Source organism: Amphiprion ocellaris, chromosome 7, assembly GCF_022539595.1.
Source record: "Amphiprion ocellaris isolate individual 3 ecotype Okinawa chromosome 7, ASM2253959v1, whole genome shotgun sequence".
Lineage (NCBI taxonomy): Eukaryota > Metazoa > Chordata > Actinopteri > Pomacentridae > Amphiprion > Amphiprion ocellaris.
The window spans coordinates 7,196,459-7,215,335 of record NC_072772.1 but is presented as its reverse complement, the minus strand read 5'-3'; the positions used below and the strand labels follow the sequence as shown (position 1 = coordinate 7,215,335).

At 44.1% G+C, this 18,877-nt stretch overlaps 1 protein-coding gene across 4 annotated transcripts in view; it reads left to right on the top strand.

Annotated features, from left to right (window-relative positions):
- Positions 1 to 18,877, top strand: part of kmt2a (lysine (K)-specific methyltransferase 2A) — a 40,606-nt gene that overhangs the window by 16,901 nt on the left and 4,828 nt on the right. For 2 of the 4 annotated variants that reach the window (XM_055012542.1, XM_055012539.1), the window contains 25 exons: positions 24 to 170; positions 1,353 to 1,451; positions 1,775 to 1,895; positions 2,107 to 2,220; positions 2,459 to 2,643; positions 2,907 to 3,083; positions 3,582 to 3,692; positions 4,041 to 4,114; positions 7,082 to 7,296; positions 7,401 to 7,495; positions 8,115 to 8,252; positions 8,347 to 8,505; positions 8,677 to 8,788; positions 8,900 to 8,978; positions 9,135 to 9,295; positions 9,417 to 9,563; positions 9,693 to 12,360; positions 12,459 to 15,092; positions 15,536 to 15,604; positions 15,686 to 15,912; positions 16,206 to 16,280; positions 16,371 to 16,545; positions 16,969 to 17,076; positions 17,193 to 17,273; positions 18,648 to 18,777. In XM_055012542.1, coding sequence (XP_054868517.1) covers positions 24 to 170; positions 1,353 to 1,451; positions 1,775 to 1,895; positions 2,107 to 2,220; positions 2,459 to 2,643; positions 2,907 to 3,083; positions 3,582 to 3,692; positions 4,041 to 4,114; positions 7,082 to 7,296; positions 7,401 to 7,495; positions 8,115 to 8,252; positions 8,347 to 8,505; positions 8,677 to 8,788; positions 8,900 to 8,978; positions 9,135 to 9,295; positions 9,417 to 9,563; positions 9,693 to 12,360; positions 12,459 to 15,092; positions 15,536 to 15,604; positions 15,686 to 15,912; positions 16,206 to 16,280; positions 16,371 to 16,545; positions 16,969 to 17,076; positions 17,193 to 17,273; positions 18,648 to 18,777 — 8,301 coding nt within the window. The remainder of the gene's footprint in view (positions 1 to 23; positions 171 to 1,352; positions 1,452 to 1,774; positions 1,896 to 2,106; positions 2,221 to 2,458; positions 2,644 to 2,906; positions 3,084 to 3,581; positions 3,693 to 4,040; positions 4,115 to 7,081; positions 7,297 to 7,400; positions 7,496 to 8,114; positions 8,253 to 8,346; positions 8,506 to 8,676; positions 8,789 to 8,899; positions 8,979 to 9,134; positions 9,296 to 9,416; positions 9,564 to 9,692; positions 12,361 to 12,458; positions 15,093 to 15,535; positions 15,605 to 15,685; positions 15,913 to 16,205; positions 16,281 to 16,370; positions 16,546 to 16,968; positions 17,077 to 17,192; positions 17,274 to 18,647; positions 18,778 to 18,877) is intronic. The other 2 variants (XM_055012540.1, XM_055012541.1) reach the window with 2 other exon arrangements.

The window sequence follows — 18,877 nt, the reverse complement described above, 5'->3', positions numbered from 1 at the left end:
TTCTCCCTTTGGTCTTTCTGTAGTTTGTGTTCTGCCAGGTATGCTGTGAACCGTTCCATCTCTTTTGCCTGGGGGAGTCAGAGCGCCCTCTCCAGGAGCAGTTTGAGAATTGGTGTTGCCGAAGATGCCGATTCTGCCAGGCCTGTGGGCGCCAGCACCAGAAAACTAAAGTAAGCCATTCAGTATCGTTTGTACAATGTAAAGCTGTACACAAAAGACTCACAGTGTGTAAAGACTGAAGAATCTTCCCTAGAAAGAAGCTTGCTAGCCTTGCCAACAGACAGCATTTAATCAGCTTCTTGGATCCCTGCCATGCTTTTATTATTTAACTCAAGCCCTGTGAAAAATGTGCATGGTGTGAGCCTTGTATGGTTGTCATTTTAGTATTAGGTATGAGCGTGTTTGGTCTAGGCAAGACAATCAAGCGCTTTTATTGGGTTAGTAAGATCTGTAAAGTGGTTGGTCATTCAATGGCAGAAGCAGACGTAATGCTAAAGAAATCGGTTTTTTGCAACTAGTTCTTAAAAAATATCTCCACCCAGAGAGCATAAAGCAATTTCTTACTTTGATTGGCTTTTATCTCTGACTGGGGAGCTGACTAAACACCAGCAGGTCTGGGGCACTCTGATTCCACAAAGGAGTGTGAGTTAAAAGCCTGAAATCGCAGCTCCTGGCGAGGCCACTGGCATCTCAGGCAGTTGTAGATAAATCATATTGCAGATGTTGTATGCTGCGTGATCATAAAACTTGTACTTAACATTAAGCAACGTATAATTACTAGACAAATATTGAGTGGAAGTCTCATGAAGCAGTTGTTAACATGTCCATGACATTTTATTCTTAGTATTTATGAACAGCAGAGTGGCTAATGGTTTGCAGTAAGAAATCAGTACTGTAGCACATTAACTATACGTTGTAAGGGCTTTGCCTGGGCTAATTGTGTTGACCCAATGCCACACGAAAACCTTGACTGCACTTGCCACTTAAGTGGCTTTCTACAAACCCTGCCAAGCATAGCTCTATGCAGCTCACATTATAGCTTCATCGTAATGCCTTTGATAATGATGTCCAGTCATCCATGACACCCACTATGAATGCAAACTATAATAAACTGGTGGAAGCAGCGCAGTTAAATCGCTGCATAAATTCCTAGGTACACTAATCACGTTTTAAAATGTTGCATCTGCCTATTCATTCATTAATTTCCAAATCACACTGGTAAAAGTAAATGCTAAATTTACAGATCAAACTATTTGACATCTTTGTGACTAATTTGCTTTGAGCCTTATAAAGCTAATGTCTCATTCGATAATTACAGAATCTCATCTCATTTTTGGTCTTTTCCACTGTAGCAGCAGCTGCTAGAGTGCGATAAGTGCCGCAACAGCTATCACCCGGAGTGCCTGGGTCCCAACCACCCTACCAGACCCACCAAGAAGAAGAGAGTCTGGGTATGAATGCACACCACTCATCCTTCAAACATCCTCTCTACCCTCTTGCTTTTATGTAACCATCACAGTTGCACCACTGCCTGACCAAACTTTTGCATAATGCTCTCGAATTTTTCTTGTACACCTCCCTCTGTTCACACATTTTCCATCTTGTCATGATTGTGCTATTTACATTCAAGGGACCTCTCACAGGCAGTGTCTATGAAACATGTTACTTCTGTTAAAGCCACTTTCACACCATTTCTGCTTTACTAAGTCATTCTACTCCTGTAACAAATTTCTGCATGCAGAGATGAAATTGTTTATGGGTTCGTCTTTTTCAGGTTTGCACCAAGTGTGTGCGCTGTAAGAGCTGTGGAGCCACTAAACCTGGGAAGTCTTGGGATGCCCAGTGGTCACATGACTTCTCCATGTGTCATGACTGTGCCAAACTCTTTGCTAAAGGTGAGCGACCATCATGTGGAGCCCAAAATACTGTTCACTGTTAACCACTGTTTTTCTTTCTGAAATTAAAGGAGATAGATGTGTATTTTGAAGACTTAGAAGTCTTCATTTCCTTCGACAATGTGACAGCCAATAAAAGGATAGCATTTTAATGGAAGCAATATTGTGAATGATCAAAGCTTACTGTACTTGTTATCATCTTCTCTCTCAGGGAACTTCTGCCCACTGTGTGATAAGTGCTATGATGATGATGACTATGACAGCAAGATGATGGAGTGTGGCCGATGCAACCACTGGGTTCATGCCAAGTGTGAGAATCTTACAGGTTAGTAAGTCCCATAAGTGCTGTGGAAGGTAGTATTACAACACAAGTTGGCTGTATGATCTTCACAAGTGGAGCGCAGTGTTTAGTTTTTAGCAGCTTGTTGCACATCATTTGCCTTGTCAGTTGTCACTGTCTTAGCAGATGAATGACAGGCTGTGCTGTGAGCGCTGTCATGTGGATGAGATGCTGAAACCTAATAATGGTAGCAATAATGACCTGTCATTTTGCTGTCCCTCAGATGAAATGTACGAACTGCTGTCAAAGCTGCCAGAGAGTGTTGCCTACACGTGTACCAAATGTACTGAACGCCATCCAGCCGAGTGGCGGACAGCGCTGGAGAGGGAGCTTCAGGGCTGCATTCGTCATGTCCTCACTGCACTGCTGAACTCACACACATCCACACACCTGTTACGCTACAGACAGGTTAGATACACACATGCAAATGACTTTGATTCCTTGCCAGTGTTACCATATTGCAAACATGAACATTTACATTTTTATGTAATTTAACTTATAATATCATTGGATTTACTTTCATTCATTTTGTAGTGGTGTTGGTGTACTTTGCCTAATTATGAATGCAGACTAAATATTGATGGATATACAGGAGATTCTGTTACCAACAGCTGCATCCTCAGCCTAATGAACATTATTAGTGAGAGCTTTACTCTCTGGTTTTGGGGCAGGCGGTGAAGCCACCAGAGCTGAATCCAGAGACAGAGGAGAGTCTTCCATCCCGTCGTTCCCCAGAGGGCCCAGATCCTCCAGTCCTGACTGAAGTCACCTCCACACCTCCCAGTGACGCCCCTCCAGACCTGGAGTCCATTGAGAAAAAGATGGATCAAGGCCAGTACAAATCATTGGTAAGTATGTTGTTTTCAGTATCTCTGCTGTTCTCGCAAACTGGAACTGCTGCAGATTCAAGAGACCATATGAAAATGTATTTTCTGCCACAAAACACAAAAACAATTGCTGCATCTGCACACAGTACATTTATTCGGGAATGGGAAGTAGCTATACAAGCTAACATGGGTAAATATTTCCTATCCAAGTCTGTCCTGCTGATTTGATGCCGGGTTGAAACAGTGGGGATTTATTCAGGTGTCATCATAAGCACTTTCAAAACAGTTTGTGTGTGTGTTTTTAAAAAAAAAAAAAAAAAAAAAAAAAAGCAGCTCTAAAGGATTTTTTTATCATAGATTTCATTATTGTATGTGTAATATTTTCTTGAATCTGAGGTCAGACCAATACTGTATGATGGTAAATGAGCACAGATGCCACAAATGCTGTCCAATGTTCATCAGCACTTACTGATTTAACAGTTATGTGTGTGTAATTTGTGTTCATCATTTCTCTCCCAGCTGGAGTTTAGTGATGACATTGTGCGAATCATTCAGACAGCCATCAACAGTGATGGAGGCCAGCCGGAGAGCAGGAAAGCCAACAGCATGGTGAAATCTTTCTTCATTCGGGTAAGAACCTCTCATCAACACAAGTCTCACAAGACCATTTGAAACACAGTTAATGTACAATGCAGTTCATAAAATCTACCATGACAATAGTGCATATCTACACTTTTGGGTCATATCAAATAGTTCATCTGTTGTTTTTAAGTTATACGATATCGTATTTTTACATGCACACTCACATAAAATTTTGAATAATTGAAAAAAGTGTGTCTTCTTCATCTTCTGTTTGGGTTACTCTTTAGGTATCTTGCTTAAGTTAGGGCGGTGTCACTAGTCATCGTCTTCCCCAAATGCAGGTTTGTGCACCTGCTTGAATAGGCTGTAAACTTCACTGGATGTTTTCTGTTTCAGCAAATGGACCGAATCTTCCCATGGTTCAAAGTGAAAGAGTCCAGGTTCTGGGAAAGGCAAAAAGTCTCTGCCAAGTGAGTGTCTGTTGCATCATAGCAAGTACAAGAGATTATGGAATGAGATAGTGTTCAGTATCTGTTATGAGTGTTACAAAATCCATTATTTGTATTGAAGTTGGTTTTAGACTACTTTTACAGTGCTATAATGTAATTTTTTTTATTACTACTACTACTGCATTAACCGTTTGCATAGGAATTTTACTGTAATTTCAAAGTTCAAAAGTTGTGCCCTAAAATTGGGCCAAAGTGCAAAAACAGTTCAAATGAAAGCTCAAACTAATATGAACAGTCAATCGTCAAGCGATGCCTCTTCGCAGACAGCACTTTTAACCTTAATAGTATTGTGAAGTGTGTGATGTGCCATTGCTTTCTAAACTTGTAGTGCAAGTTATGTTTGTAATTATAGAGAAGAAATTTTGACTTTAATACTCCTGTAATGTGAGCCTGTTCAAAAAGCTTAGAAAACTGTACTTTTCATGAACTGCTGGTCTATAATTATTGAAATGAAGAGTAAGATGTGGTTTCTTTGGTAGACGCTGTATCATCATCTGTATATAGGAGGGAACCAGAGAGCAGTGAACTAATATTTAGAAAATGTGTGGGTTGTCTGTACCAACAAACTGAGATATTTAGTGGAAGTAACAGCCAGGGGGCAAGATCAAGATGTCATATGATAGTCACTTTATCTTTTTGAGTGGTAAAGGAAATCTTTAAAGTTGCAAGATGTTCTGCTGTGGGAATCGCAACTAAAATGCTTTTTCAAAAACCAGAAGACTCTTAATGATATGATATGAAAAACATTATTGATTGAGTAGAGAAAATCAGCGAAGTGGTTAATCTTTCAACAGACCATCTGGCACAACAATGATAGTTAGAATCAAGTTTTTTACCTTGTTATCATGTCCATATTGTGTTTTAAGGTGCTAGAAGATGTATAATAAGTGAAAAAAGCAGTCAATACCCCGGCTGAGCGTTGTGTCCTTGAGATTGCTGTACACCAACAACCGTCTAAAAACATGGATTTAGACTTCCAGGGATTTATTTGTAATAAACCAAAGTAACCAATCCTGTTAGCTTGCAGTGATTTCGTATTATTGTTTCAACACATCAGAATGTTTATAGCTGAGTTACTCCAATATTATAACTTACGGTTGTGTACACAGAGTAATTTTAAACAAAATTGTAGGTGAGCTGGTGTGCTCTAGCTGCAGCGAGTAGTGAGGGATAGGTGACCACAGAGGCAGGGATTTCATTAATCTGCATATTCTAAAGGAAGCAAAGGTGTAGAGTTACATTTAGGCCATTTCAAGGCAGTGAGGGATTGTTTTCATGGGAAAACTTATAAATATATAACTCTGATGCGCAGAGATGAGTTTTTAGAGGTTTAATCAACAACCAGAGAGGGACTTTAAAGCTGCAGTAATAAAATCGGTCCCACATTTTCTCAGATTTAATTATCCCAGTGGACAGCTTAGCGGTGACTGTAGGGGCCCATATGCTCTGAATAACACAGAGGAGTGTGATTCTTAAAATATCTGCTGCCATCTTTACTGACTAGAGAATACAGGCTCAATGAAATTGACTCCCATTAGCTCTTAGTTACTTCAGTTCATTTTAGCATGTGAGCAGTTAGCAGAAATGTACTTTAGAGGTCACCAAATATTGATTAATTGTATTTCTTTGCAAGGATTAACGAAGAATTAATCATACTGAATAACTGAATCTGTTAAAAAGATAGTAGGCTCATCTTTTGACAACAGAGAGAATAGCTTTAAGCTCACTGACACTTTTTGTAACAATGTGAGCCTCTGACTTTGTAAATGAATCGTAAGGTTTTTTTCACTCTGCATATTGGAATTTTTCAGACACTTACACTCCGTCACACTCTCTCACTCATTCACTAACTCACTTAATCACTCGCTCACTTACAGTATATTTATCTGTCAGCTTTCCCAGACCATCTATTCTGCCTCGCCTCCAGGCATTGTGGGAGGCAAACCGTAACAGTGTCAGATTTCACTTGAAGGCTCTTTGATACATATTTGTGGTCTAATTGTGGTTTACTTGTCAGTTTGCTCTGTTGTGTTATGTATCAGTATGTCAGTCCGGGAAACCAATGATCCACCCAGTGAATCCTGTGGCCATTGCTAGATGGATTTCTTTTCTGATGCGTCTGCTGGCTTATTAAGTGTGAAACTTCACATCACACCAATTATCCTGCCTTGCTTGACTTTGCAAAACCTGACTTGGGAGAACTCTTTGGATGTGGTTATTTATTACTGGTGTCACTGCTCACTTACTGCTCAGAAGATTTTTTTTTAATCTCCTTGGGAAGAAATCCTTAGATCCTACATAGCTGTACTCTGTGTGCCAGTTAGATTTATCTCGTATGTATTCTTTTAGAAAGCAACACCTGTCACATGGTGTTTGTGATTTACTCATTTATTTTTTGTTTTGTGAAATGTGCCTGCTTGTTATTATTCTATAATAACATAGACAGTGACCTCACATTAAGGCAGTGAGTTATTCTACATCAGTCAGACTGCCAAAGCCTTTTATATATATTGTTGGTCTATCACTTGTTTTAATTTATTGAACTTGATGGTTCACATTCCTTTCACAGTCACCTTAACTGTCTTGGGGAAAACCCCTCCAGATGCCACAGAAGCTTCCTTAGAAGTGCCTAATACCTTCTATAAATCAGAGGTTTGATAGGTGATGACTGTTGTGTTGATGTAAAACAATCTTCACCTCATATATTTAAGCCTGATATCTTGTAGTCTTTTTTCATGTCCTTAGGCTTCACTGAAGCTGTAAACCCACATAATAAGCCTGTGGGTATTTTGAATTTCTGTGGTATTGCTCTGTTGTTTACATCAGGGCTTTTGCAATAATAAAGGCCCAACTTCACATATTACCCAGTCGATATTATTACTATTAGTTTGTCAGTTGATAGTGTCTTTTTGTGCCATTGTTCCCCAGCAGTGGCCTCCTCCCAAACGCTGTGCTGCCTCCGTCCCTGGACCACAACTATGCCCAGTGGCAAGAGAGACAGGAGCTTTCCCGTGCTGAGCACCCCCACCTCATGAAAAAGATCATCCCAGCTCCCCGGCCCAAGACCCCTGGTGAACCAGATACTCCAGCCTCCCCCCCTCCAGTCCCTCCCTCTCTACCCCCACCACCTCCACTCCTACCTGGTAAGGCAAACCACAGATACAGTACAAATACGTACATGCAAACTGTTTTTGCACATCATCGGTCTGCTCATGAATTGAAACGGTGCTTGATGTTTTCTCTTTAGATCGTGAGGACAGCCCAGAGCTCCCTCCCCCTCCAGGCGTCACTGACAACAGGCAATGTGTCCTTTGTCTGAAGTATGGAGATGAGAACACTAATGTGAGTCAATAATGGGTTTCAACTAACTTCAACACTCATAAAGCTTGTTTTATGCTTGCCGCGTCCGCGAGGTCCATGCGGTTCCGTGCGGACAAATTACGGCATTTTAGCTGCCATGTCCCCTCGAGCGGCCGTTCTCACGCAGAAAATTTCTGCATCGTGCACCTCCACATTTTTCTGACTATGCGGACGGAGCCATGCGGAAAAACGTGGCAGAGGACCAGGACCTACTCGTAACTGAAGTCTAGAAATACGGGAACTTATATGATTCATCACACAGAGTTCACTGTGACAACCAGGTTATGAACAATTCATGTTGGGAAATGAAAACTAACTGCTGAAATGCTACTAATCGGTAAAATGCCATATTGTAAGTGGTGTAAACAATGGCAAACTTCTTCTACTCTAGTTTATTACCAGAGTAGACTAGGTAGACATGTGTTTGCAATACACTGCCCCCTGCAGTTTGGGAGCAGACGTCGCACGGAGTATATAGTCATACACGTTCTCTCGCAGGGATTTCCGTGTGGCTCATTTCCACGCGGCTCATTCATGCAGAAAGCATAGCCCAGCCTTAAGGCCAAGTCTGTGTCACTTGCAACAATTCTGTGTTTTTCAGGAGGGGGGCAGGCTGTTGTACATCGGTCAGAATGAGTGGACCCATGTGAACTGTGCCCTGTGGTCTGCCGAGGTGTTTGAAGATGATGATGGCTCTTTGAAAAATGTTCACATGGCTGTTCTCAGGGGAAAACAGCTGGTAAGACAGGACACTTTGCTCCTCACAAGTTCACACCCTTTACAGTGTACATTTATTGGACAGACACTTATGACCTGTTGTACTTTGTGTTCAGCGCTGTGAGAAGTGTCAAAAGCCAGGGGCCACAGTTGGCTGCTGCCTCACCACTTGCACCAGCAACTACCACTTCATGTGTGCCCGCCAGTGCCATTGTGTCTTCCTGGAAGACAAGAAAGTCTACTGTCCAAAGCACAGGGACCTCATTAAAGGAGAAGTAAGGAAATCTTGTTATTTACTATATATCCAAAAGCTAATTAATGAATATAAAAGGCTGCCAAGCAGAAAGTAGTAGCTTTTTTGTACAGATGAACCATGTCGGGAACTGTGATTTGATTCTCAATTAATTTTCTCTTCACCTTTCTTTGTTTGTGTTCTTCACCTCGAGGTGGTGTCCGGGTTTGAGGTGACCCGCAGGATCCTAGTGGACCTGGAGGGCATTAGTCTCAGGAGGAAGTGGCTGACAGGACTGGAGCCTGAAAATGTCCACATGATGATAGGTAGGTTGACTGCTTGTGAATGTCAGTTTGTTGAAGTGTCATGTATCTCACTGTTTCTTTGACCTACTCCCAGTGTCTCTTAAATGCTAAATTTAAACACCATTATTGCAGGCTCCATGACCATTGATTGTTTGGGAATACTGACTGAACTCTCAGACTGCAAACGCAAACTGTTCCCTGTAGGATACCAGTGAGTGTTTTTTTTAACCTTTTAATTTACCTGAAAGCCTTCTTGTGCTATTTTAAGTTCCACCATTACTATTCTCTCTACAATTAAAGTATATGTAAATGCTGGAGGAACTTAAAACAAAAAAAAAAACAACTAAATAAACTCTCTTCTCTCCAGGTGTTCAAGGATGTATTGGAGTACTTTAGATGCTCGAAAGCGCTGTGTATATACCTGTAGGATCCTAGTTTGTCACCCTCCAGTGGCCAAGTCTGATCTGAAGAGCATGATGGCACCTGAGGAGAATCGCACGATAGCACACAGCCCACCTCCCATAACAGGTAACCTGCAGTCATCACATAGTTCAGGGTTTAATATTTTACATATGTATCATTCCTGGTATAACAATGTGCTAGACTAAACTGTGTTTTGCATTCATCTCTCTTGTTTTTTCATATATAGACTTTCCTGATCCATTTGAATCCCCAAGGCGCTCTGATACCCTTTCCCCTGCCAACACTCCAAAACTCAGGGTTTACACTAGGAACCGACACCCCAGCTACCCCCCTTGTCAGCGCTCATCAGGTCCCAGGCCCATGCCATCTCCAGGTACAAACACACATTCCTTTTTTGAATTCAAAAATTTAGAGTGAAGTCGCATAATTACAGATAATTTTGATATTTACTTGTAGAAATTAGTTTTAAAGTTGACAGCTCCTTTTTTTCCTCTATTTGTAGGAGGGACCTCGCAGCCCCAAAGCCATGAGATTGTAACAGTGGGAGACTCCCTTGTGAACCCCGGCATGCGGAACATTGACTCACGTCGTCACAGCTCCCCTTCGCTGTCTCCTCCTCCCCACCAGCTGAACAGACAGAGAGGACTGACCTCCCCACCTCATATTTTGTCACGACCTCTTACCTCACCCCCTCCCCTCATTCCCTCCCCTGCCAGAGACCCAGAAAAGTCCAAACACCTCAGCAAAGACTCAGCAAAGAACCCAATCCAGAGAGATGATGAAAGAGGCAGACTGTCATCCACAGATAGAAACAGACAGCAACTATCCAGAGAACAAGGATTAAGAGATGCAGAAAAGGGGAGAATGTCAAGTCGAGACCAGGCTTCTAAGGAATCTGACAAAAGTAGATCCTCCAGAGAACTTGGGCACAAAGACTCAGATAAGGGAGAAACTTCGGCCAAAGAGGCAGAAAAGAGGAGACCACTGAGCAAAGACTCAAGTTTGAAAGAATCTGAGAGAGGAAGAACTTCCAGTAGAGATCACATAAGAGATTCAGAAAAGGGGAGACAAGAAAAAAGAGACTCTGAGAAGGGGAGACAGTCGAGCAGAGACTCAAGCACTAGAGAAACAGACAAGAGTAAATCATCCTCGAGAGATTCCAGCTATAAGGATATGGACAAAGCTAGGTCACTCAGTAGAGATGCAGGACTAAGGGACTCTGATAAGCATAGACAATATAGCAGGGAAACAGGAAAAGACTCAGGCCCAGGTAAAGACAGACCTTCAAGCAGAGAGTCTGACAAAGCTAGACCTCCCTCTAGAGATTCCAGTCATAGAAGCACAGAGAGAAACAAAGACTCTGGCTCAGGGAAAGATGGGAACCCTGGCAGTCAGTCCAAACAGACTGGAGGTGAAAGCAAGAACCCAAGACTGGCTCCTGCAGGCTCAGGCCAGTCTTCCCCTCCTGTGGGCACTGCTGTTCTCACAAGTCAGCAAAGAGGTAGCAGCACCAAGCAGTTAGACAAGCAAGGGAAGCATGGAAGCAAAGATCAGGATGTTTCTGCAAGCCTCAATTTGTTGCCTCGTCACCGGTCCACCCCCACCTCTACCATCCAGTGTAAGGACAAGCCCAGCTCAGGGAAGGAGAGTAGTAGTGGCACTGGAAATTTAATACCATCTTCACTGCATAAAGACTCTGTCATTGGGAAATCTGGCTCCCCACAGCCATCATTTCAGAAATCCAATACGCGAAAATCAAATGATTACTCATCAGGTCTGCCCACAGCAGCAGCTGTGAAGCCCCTGTGGTCATCAAGGACACCAGTGGAAGATGATGTTGCTAAACGAGGCTCCATGCATCTGGCCTCTCCAGCTGCAGCCTCAGCTGCCAAAGACAAACACCCCAAAGTCAGGACAGCAGGCAGCAGAGATGTGTCCAAAGACCGCGATAGAGAAAAGACCCTTCAAAACAGCAACAGCAGCAACAAAATTCCCCTTCTCAATAATAATAATACTAAAGCTTCTGGCAGCTCCAACACACACGCTACAAACCCCAGCTCGCACAACAGCAGCAATAGTAAAACTCCAGTTCTTGGAAACAGCACCAAAGCCCATGGGAAGGCTCAGGGGGACAAGCATGAGAACCAGGGAGGGGACAGGTCGTCCTCAAAGAGCAGAGAAAATTACTCCTGTCCTGAGAGGAAGAACAGCTCCAGCCTGGACAGCTTACAGCAGGCTGGTTTAGCCACAGAGAAAGGAGTGAAGACCTCTTCCCAGCCTCACACCAAACAAACAACTAATCAGCTGCCGTTGTCCTCCAGAGAGAAAAAGCGGTCCGTTAAACCTCCCACTGCACCTCCACTGAAGACTGATATCAAGACTGATCCTAATGGGACCAGCACTGTTGGTGGTATTTCTTCTTCATCCTGTCCGACCACCACTGCCTCCACTGTCTCTCCTGCTGGCCAGGGGACCCATCGCTCTGCTCGCTCTGCTCTCTTCTCCTCACCCTCTGCCAGCAGTAGTGACAGTTCTGAATCTGACACCCAGACTCAGACAGAGGAAGACGATCTGCACAAAGATCACCTGTGCAGTGAGCTCCGAGACCACCACAGCCTCCTCGCTCAAGGCACTGAGGATGAGGGTGACGGCCCAGAAGATGACCACGACAGAGGTATGGAGGACAAACATCACGAAGATGACAGTGATGGATCAGGGTCAGCAAAGCGACGTTACCCTCGTCGCAGCGCCCGGGCACGTTCAAACATGTTTTTTGGCCTCACACCCTTCTACGGGGTTCGCTCATATGGCGAAGAAGACCTTCCTTTCTACGGCAGCGGGGATGGAGCTGGGACCGTGGTTAAAAGAAGGACTGGTGGCCGAAAGAAGTCGGCTGAGGGTCAGGTCGATGGAGCAGATGATATGAGCACCTCGTCTTCATCAGGGGAAAGTGGAGAGGATGAAGACAGTGGGATGAAACACAGGGGTAAAGACCCTTACTACTACAACTTCACCCGAACAATAATTAACCCTGGTGAAGGCCTACCATCTATAGAAGGATTAGACCAGTGTCTGGGAAGGGGATCCCAGCTTCAGCGCTTCCTAAAAGACGAGGAGCAGCAACAACAAAGGGCTCAAGAAAAAGCTGAAGAGGACATGCTGAGTGCTTTGTAAGTTCACACATGTTGATTCATTATCCAAAATTTATTTGTGACCATTTTCTGTCGTCTCTGGTAGTCTGACATATTTTCTTTGCTATGTTCAACAGGACCTTAGGCAAGCAGCGTATCGGCCAGCTTGATGGCGTTGATGATGGCTCAGAGAGTGACACCAGCATCTGCACCACCAGCACCACAACCACTACAGCCACCTCCTCTTCCACGCTGCATAAGACCACCCCTAAGAGGAGAGGCAGAGAAAGGCACACTGAGAAACCCGACTCCCATGACTCAAGCAAGGAGACTGACAACAGTGGTGGAGCAGTTAGTGGCAACACGCGAGAAAGCCGAAAGAACCAGAAGGAAAACTGTCTTCCTCTAGGAGGCGGGGTCAAGTCCCAGCCCCAGAGTCAGGGTCAGGATCCTCTTGAGGCCCAGTTGTCCCTCAGCACAGACCTGCTAAAATCAGACTCTGACAACAACAACAGTGATGACTGCGGGAACATTTTGCCATCAGACATCATGGAGTTTGTCCTGAACACACCTTCCATGTCGTTGCCGGCTCTGGGTCAACAATCTGAGCCTTCCTCCTCTGAGCTGCTACTGGATGAGAGCTATGTTGGAGTGGATGTCAACAGGCGTAAAGACATTCTATTTGATGACTTTTCCCAGCCGCTGCCAAGTGCTGAAAGCGGAGGGGTTGTTGAGAGTAGTGTGAATAGCTCCATATCTGTAGAGGAGCCATATCTTCCCTTGGAGCTGCCGTCTGACCTCTCTGTCCTGACCACACGTAGCCCTACTGTCAGCACCAGTCAGAACCACACTCCTGGGAGTCTCATATCAAATACCTCAGACCGCACCATGCTGGGCTTGAACTCTGACCCAGAATCTATCAGTGGAGAAAAGAGTGGGGACAAGAAAAGAGCAGGACCAGGTGTGTCCCCATCAGAAAATCAGCATGATGCTGCAACGTTGGGAAACAGGGAGACACAGGTCACAGAAGGTCACATGACTCCTGAACAGTTTATTCCCAGCCCTGCTATTGGCCAGGTGGTTGAACCTCCAGCTAACCAGGATGTTCCCAGGAGTTCTGGAACTCCTGGTTTGCCCAGTTCTCCCTCCCTGCCTCTTCAGGGTCAGAAGTACCTCCCTGCTTCAGCTGCAGGCAGCCCCAGTCCCGTGCCTGGCCCAGGACCGTCCCAGGCTCAGGTTTCCAGCCCAGCAGTCATCAAACCAGGCCCTGACAAGCTCATTGTGGTCAATCAGCAGTTCCAGCCTCTCTATGTTCTTCAGACTGTTCCTAACGGTGTCACACAAAAAATCAGTGCAACAGGAGTGATGGACACCAGCTCTTCTGCAGTACTGAGCTCCATGACACTCACAGCAGGTTTGAATACGGGCTTATCTTCAGCTCAGCCAATAATTCCAGCTGGTGGCAAATTCCTGGGCACCATGCCTCACCCTTCTCAGATTCACACCTTTGCAGGACCCACACAAACAGGCTTCCAGACAGGAATACCCAGCACCACCTCAGGACTTCTCATTGGTTTGCCTTCTCAGCCTCACGACCAGTCCCAGATTCTGGTCTCGGAGGCTGGTCGACCACATGAGTTGTGCCCCAGTGTTGCTATAGTTTCCAGTCCCTCCTCTCTCACTTCTTCCCCAACTGTGCTTGCTTCTGCTCATGGCAAGAAGAGGCCTATATCTCGTCTTCTGCCAAGAAAAAGCAAGAAGTTGGCCCGCTCTCGTAGCCAGCCCACTCTGGCCCCGTCTGAAGTAGGCCCTCCCAACATGACCCTCATCAACCTGTCTTCCCCTCAGATTACTGCTAGCATTCCCGGACAACCTGGGAGTCTGGTTGAGTTAAGCACCCTCTCCACTTCCCAACGAAAGGTTCCTAATATTATCAAGAGACCAAAATCAGGTGGGGTTATGTACTTAGATCCCACTACTCTCCTTCAACAGAGGATTCCTGGTCCTGCCCAGACTGGTATCCTGGGTCACGATTCCTCCACTCATCTCCTTCCTTGCACCGTCTCTGGTCTTAATCCCAGTCAGTCAGTGCTGAATGTAGTGTCTGTGCCCCCTAGTGGTGCTGCTGGCCTCCTTGCACCAGGATCCGTGTCACTCTCCACCCCTGTCCTCAGCTCTACAGAGATCACAGGACCAATTAGCAACCTCCTTTTCAAAGCAGGTCCACATGGCTTGGGCCTGTCAGATCAGCCAGTGGTCCTTCAATCAGCAGGAGGAGCTCCTCTGATGTCGCAGCTTAGCTCCCCTGTTCAGACATCTATAGCTAGCAGCATCTGCGTCCTGCCCTCCCAACAGACTATCAGTATGGCCGTCAACCAGCAAGGAGACAAGGAAGGCAATAATGTCCACTTACAGCATCAATCTCAGCCCATTAACAGAGCCCAGACAGTGGACTCTTGTCCAAACAACACCCTAACTTTAGCTCCCAGCCCATCCACCCCTCTCAGCCCTGCAAAAGGACGTGTTGTTGGAGTATTCACACAGACCTCTGCACACTCCCAGAGCAGTAGAACAACTCCTATTCCCAGATCATCAGAACATAGGCCACCTAACTCCACCACAATAGCTGCAGTTTCAGCAGAAAAAGGCAAACAGAAAGCAAAAAGGAGCAGGCAGAGTCCAGACCTAAGCAGTGGGAAGAAGCTGAAGGCCTCTCAGGCAGAGGAGCATCGCAGCAACCCTGCAGGAAGGCCTCTATCCTCAAACCCAAGGTGAGACACTTATGGTTTTAGCTGCTTGAAATGTATCACAGTTGTGTGCTGAGTTTATTCCTGCTTACATGAGTACTGGAAAGAACCCTGCAGTGCCTTTGTCAAGATAGTAGTGCATAATAAATGTGTAACATTTAGAATTTAGAAAAAATATCCAATTTTAGGATTCTTTTAAAAGCTAATTTATAAGGGAATTCTTTTCAAATATAAAAATGTGATTGTTGTATTCATCAGGTGCTTCTCCAAAACAAATGAAATATTTTTTACACAAAAGTTACTTTCAGGCAAAGAGAAGTAAAATATGACCTTGAGTGAACCTCTTAATTGCCAAACTGTGGTGGTTTCACAATGTTTTATAATAGTTTTAACAACAGTTGCTCAGTAAAGTATTTCACAGAAACTTTATTCCTGGTGTAAACTTTTCCCATCTTTTTTCCACGCAGCTCCAAGGAGCTGAGTTTCCCTGAACCTATGGACACAGGCAAACCCCCAGATAAGGCAACCAACAAGAGGTATGGAGTATCAATATAAGTCACCCTTCTTCAAACCAATCATAAAATGTAATTCTAATGCTTGGTTCACATCTTTTCTAGTGTACTAGGGAAAAAGAAGACACCTGAAGGGCAGGTTATAGCAGGGAGAGTGGTACGAAAAGACAAACCATCTGCAGCTGGAGGAGCAGGGTCTCTTCCTGTGGCTTCACCACCTGACCAGGATGGAAACAGTAGGGATGCTGGCTTGGATAGCAAACCCAAAAAGGGCATCATCTTTGAAATCTGCAGTGAGGACGGCTTCCACATCCGCTGTGAAAGTATTGAAGGTGAGAGGAAATGACTACATCACCACCTACACCTTGACATTTTAACAGTTACTGTAAATACAAATTGGACCAGAAATCCTTGCAGCATTTAATATGAAACAGACTGTCTGCTTAGATAAAACTTATTATTCAATGTGGAACATATCACACAGTGTACATTAAAAGTTACACGTATGGATCAAATTTCACGAGTATTGAAAGCTTTTCTCTTATGGTAAACAAATAATTTTATGGGCAGATGTTACTTGCAGATGCAAAATATTAAACCATACACTGGGAATGTCCCCCTACAGAGGCCTGGAAATCTCTGACTGATAAGGTGCAGGAAGCTCGCTCCAATGCTCGACTCAAAGAGCTCTCTTTCGAAGGTAATGCATCATTCTGACAACATGAAAATATAGATATTTGCATATTTGAATGGGAGACTCACTGTGAAGGTCTTACTCCACTCCTCCCAGGTGTGAATGGACTGAGGATGCTGGGAGTCGTCCATGAGGCTGTGGTCTTCCTACTGGAGCAGCTGTACGGCTCCAGACACTGTCGGAGCTACCGTTTCCGCTTCCACAAACCAGAGGAAACCGACGAACCTCCCATCAACCCTCATGGCTCTGCTCGTGCAGAGATCCACCACAGGTTAGAAACAGGCTGACACACACTCATCTGTAGGACAATACAGTGTACCAACAGTGCTCTTCTACCACAGAGTCTTAATGCTTAGAGACTAGGTTTCTTATTCCACAGGCTGTTGTAGCCAAACGTCTCCAAAAGTAACATTTCTTTAGCTGGTTGAGGGTATTATGTATTTGGTGACTAGTCAGATTACAGATAACATCAATCAGAGCAGTAATGGCACTTAATTACAACTGTACATCCACTTAATTATCTCTACTTCTATCAACACATAGTACTGCTGGTGCAGACTGTTTGTAAGCAACACACAAAGTGCACACAAAAAACACTATGTGAATGGATACTGCTTTGCTTCATGGGAATCTTCCTTCTGACTTTATTATTCTTGTCTTGTGTGTTTGTCTAACTATTCTCTATTCTACTCAGGAGGTCTGTGTTTGACATGTTCAATTTCTTGGCCTCGAAACATCGCCAACCTCCTGAGTACAGGCCGCAGGAAGACGATGATGAGGAAGGGCAGCTGAGGACTGCCAGGTTAGTTATAGCACAGACAAAAGCCCTGTTGTTTATTTTACAGTAAAAAGGATTATGCTAAAATTATGATGAAATTATTTATATTATTCCCTTAACATTTCACGCTGTCAATGCAGACGCACCTCCATGGAGCTGCCACTTACTGTGAGATTCAAACAGCTCAAGGCAACCTCTAAGGAAACTGTTGGAGTCTACAGGTGAGATCGATGGTGTTTAATCTGTCAGTCATTCATAAATAATTTATGCTCATCAAAGTAGAAAGAAGTAGGTTGTGTGAAATCAGCTGTTGAACTTCATGGATCAAGCAAATTCCAGCTTGTTTTATGTTGAGATCAGCTGACATTTCAGTCACTTTTAATTCTACTCTTTGTAATGATTTACTGGCGGCTATTAAAATTTATTGTTTGAGCCAGGTCTCGATACACTCGAAAGTTAATACAAAGGATGGTCAAAATGAAAGGACTGAAGCATTCAGCCTAAAATTCTCTGAGTTTTTGTCACGTGACTGGAGCACAGAATTTTTAAAATTTTTTACAGAATCTGGTTACTTTCTAAATGAGACACGTGGAATAATCTGATTTTCATTAAATAGCGTAATTTTTAGCTGAGATTTAGTTGTTTTTCATGACAAAACTGAGAGTCACACATAATTCGTTAAAGGACTAATTTTGGTAATGTGAAAACCACCAAAATTTCATAGTGTTGCTATACTGTACATTTCTACAGATAAAGACTGAAAGATTCAAGATTTTTATTTGCACACACAACATAGGAATTCTTGTGTGGTCCTTTCTTGGAAATTGAGTTAAAGAACAGATAACACAACTGTCAACAACAGAACAAGAAAAGCACTCAGAGAGCAGAGTACTCCACCGAGGCTGCTCAGTCGTATAATTTCCGATGGAGAAGTCCCGATAAGTCTGCAGCGGTGGATTTGAGCTGTGACAGCAGCCCTGTGGGGATCCTGTGCTGACCATGTGCTCAGCAGACACACACCCTCCTGTTCTCACCACCTGTGATCTTTCAGTCAGGAAGTCCAGGATCCAGTCACAGGTGGGAGACGGGACACCAAGGTCTGTCCGCTTGTGTGTCAACTTGCCTGGCCGAATGGTATTTAAATCAGAACTGGAATCCAGGAAGAGCATCCTGACGTACGTTCTGTTGCTGTCCAGGTGTTGCAGGGTGTGATATAAGGTCATAGCCACCGCGTCGTCCACTGATCTGTTCTGGTGGTAGGCAAACTGGAGAGGGCCGGTAGTGCCCGGAACCATGTGGTTTATGTGTGCGAGGACCAGCCTTTCTAAGCACTTCATGGCGACTGATGTGAGCGCCACTGGCCTAAAGTCATTCAGGGTGGATGTGTCTGTTTTTTTAGGGGTGGCTCATTTGAAAATGCAAAGGACTACTGCCTGGGATAGAGACAGGTTGAATATGTCTGCATACACACCAGCTAGTTGTTCTCCGCAGGCCTTCAAACCAAGCATAGAAGTTATTAAGGCTGTGTTATTAAGGCTTTAATGACAGTAATGAAGGCTGAAATGACGTTACTGTGGTTTACTGTATCCATGCAGGTCTCCTATTCATGGCCGAGGTCTGTTCTGCAAGAAAACCATTGAGATGGGGGAGATGGTCATTGAATACTCTGGAAATGTCATTCGGTCTGTGCTCACTGACAAGCGGGAGAAATACTATGATGGAAAGGTGAGGTCTTTGGAATGTGTTTGAAATGTTTTTGTTGTTTGAATAACTTGACTAGAAACGTATTGGGACAGTCAAACATACAAACTGTCTTCTCTTTCCT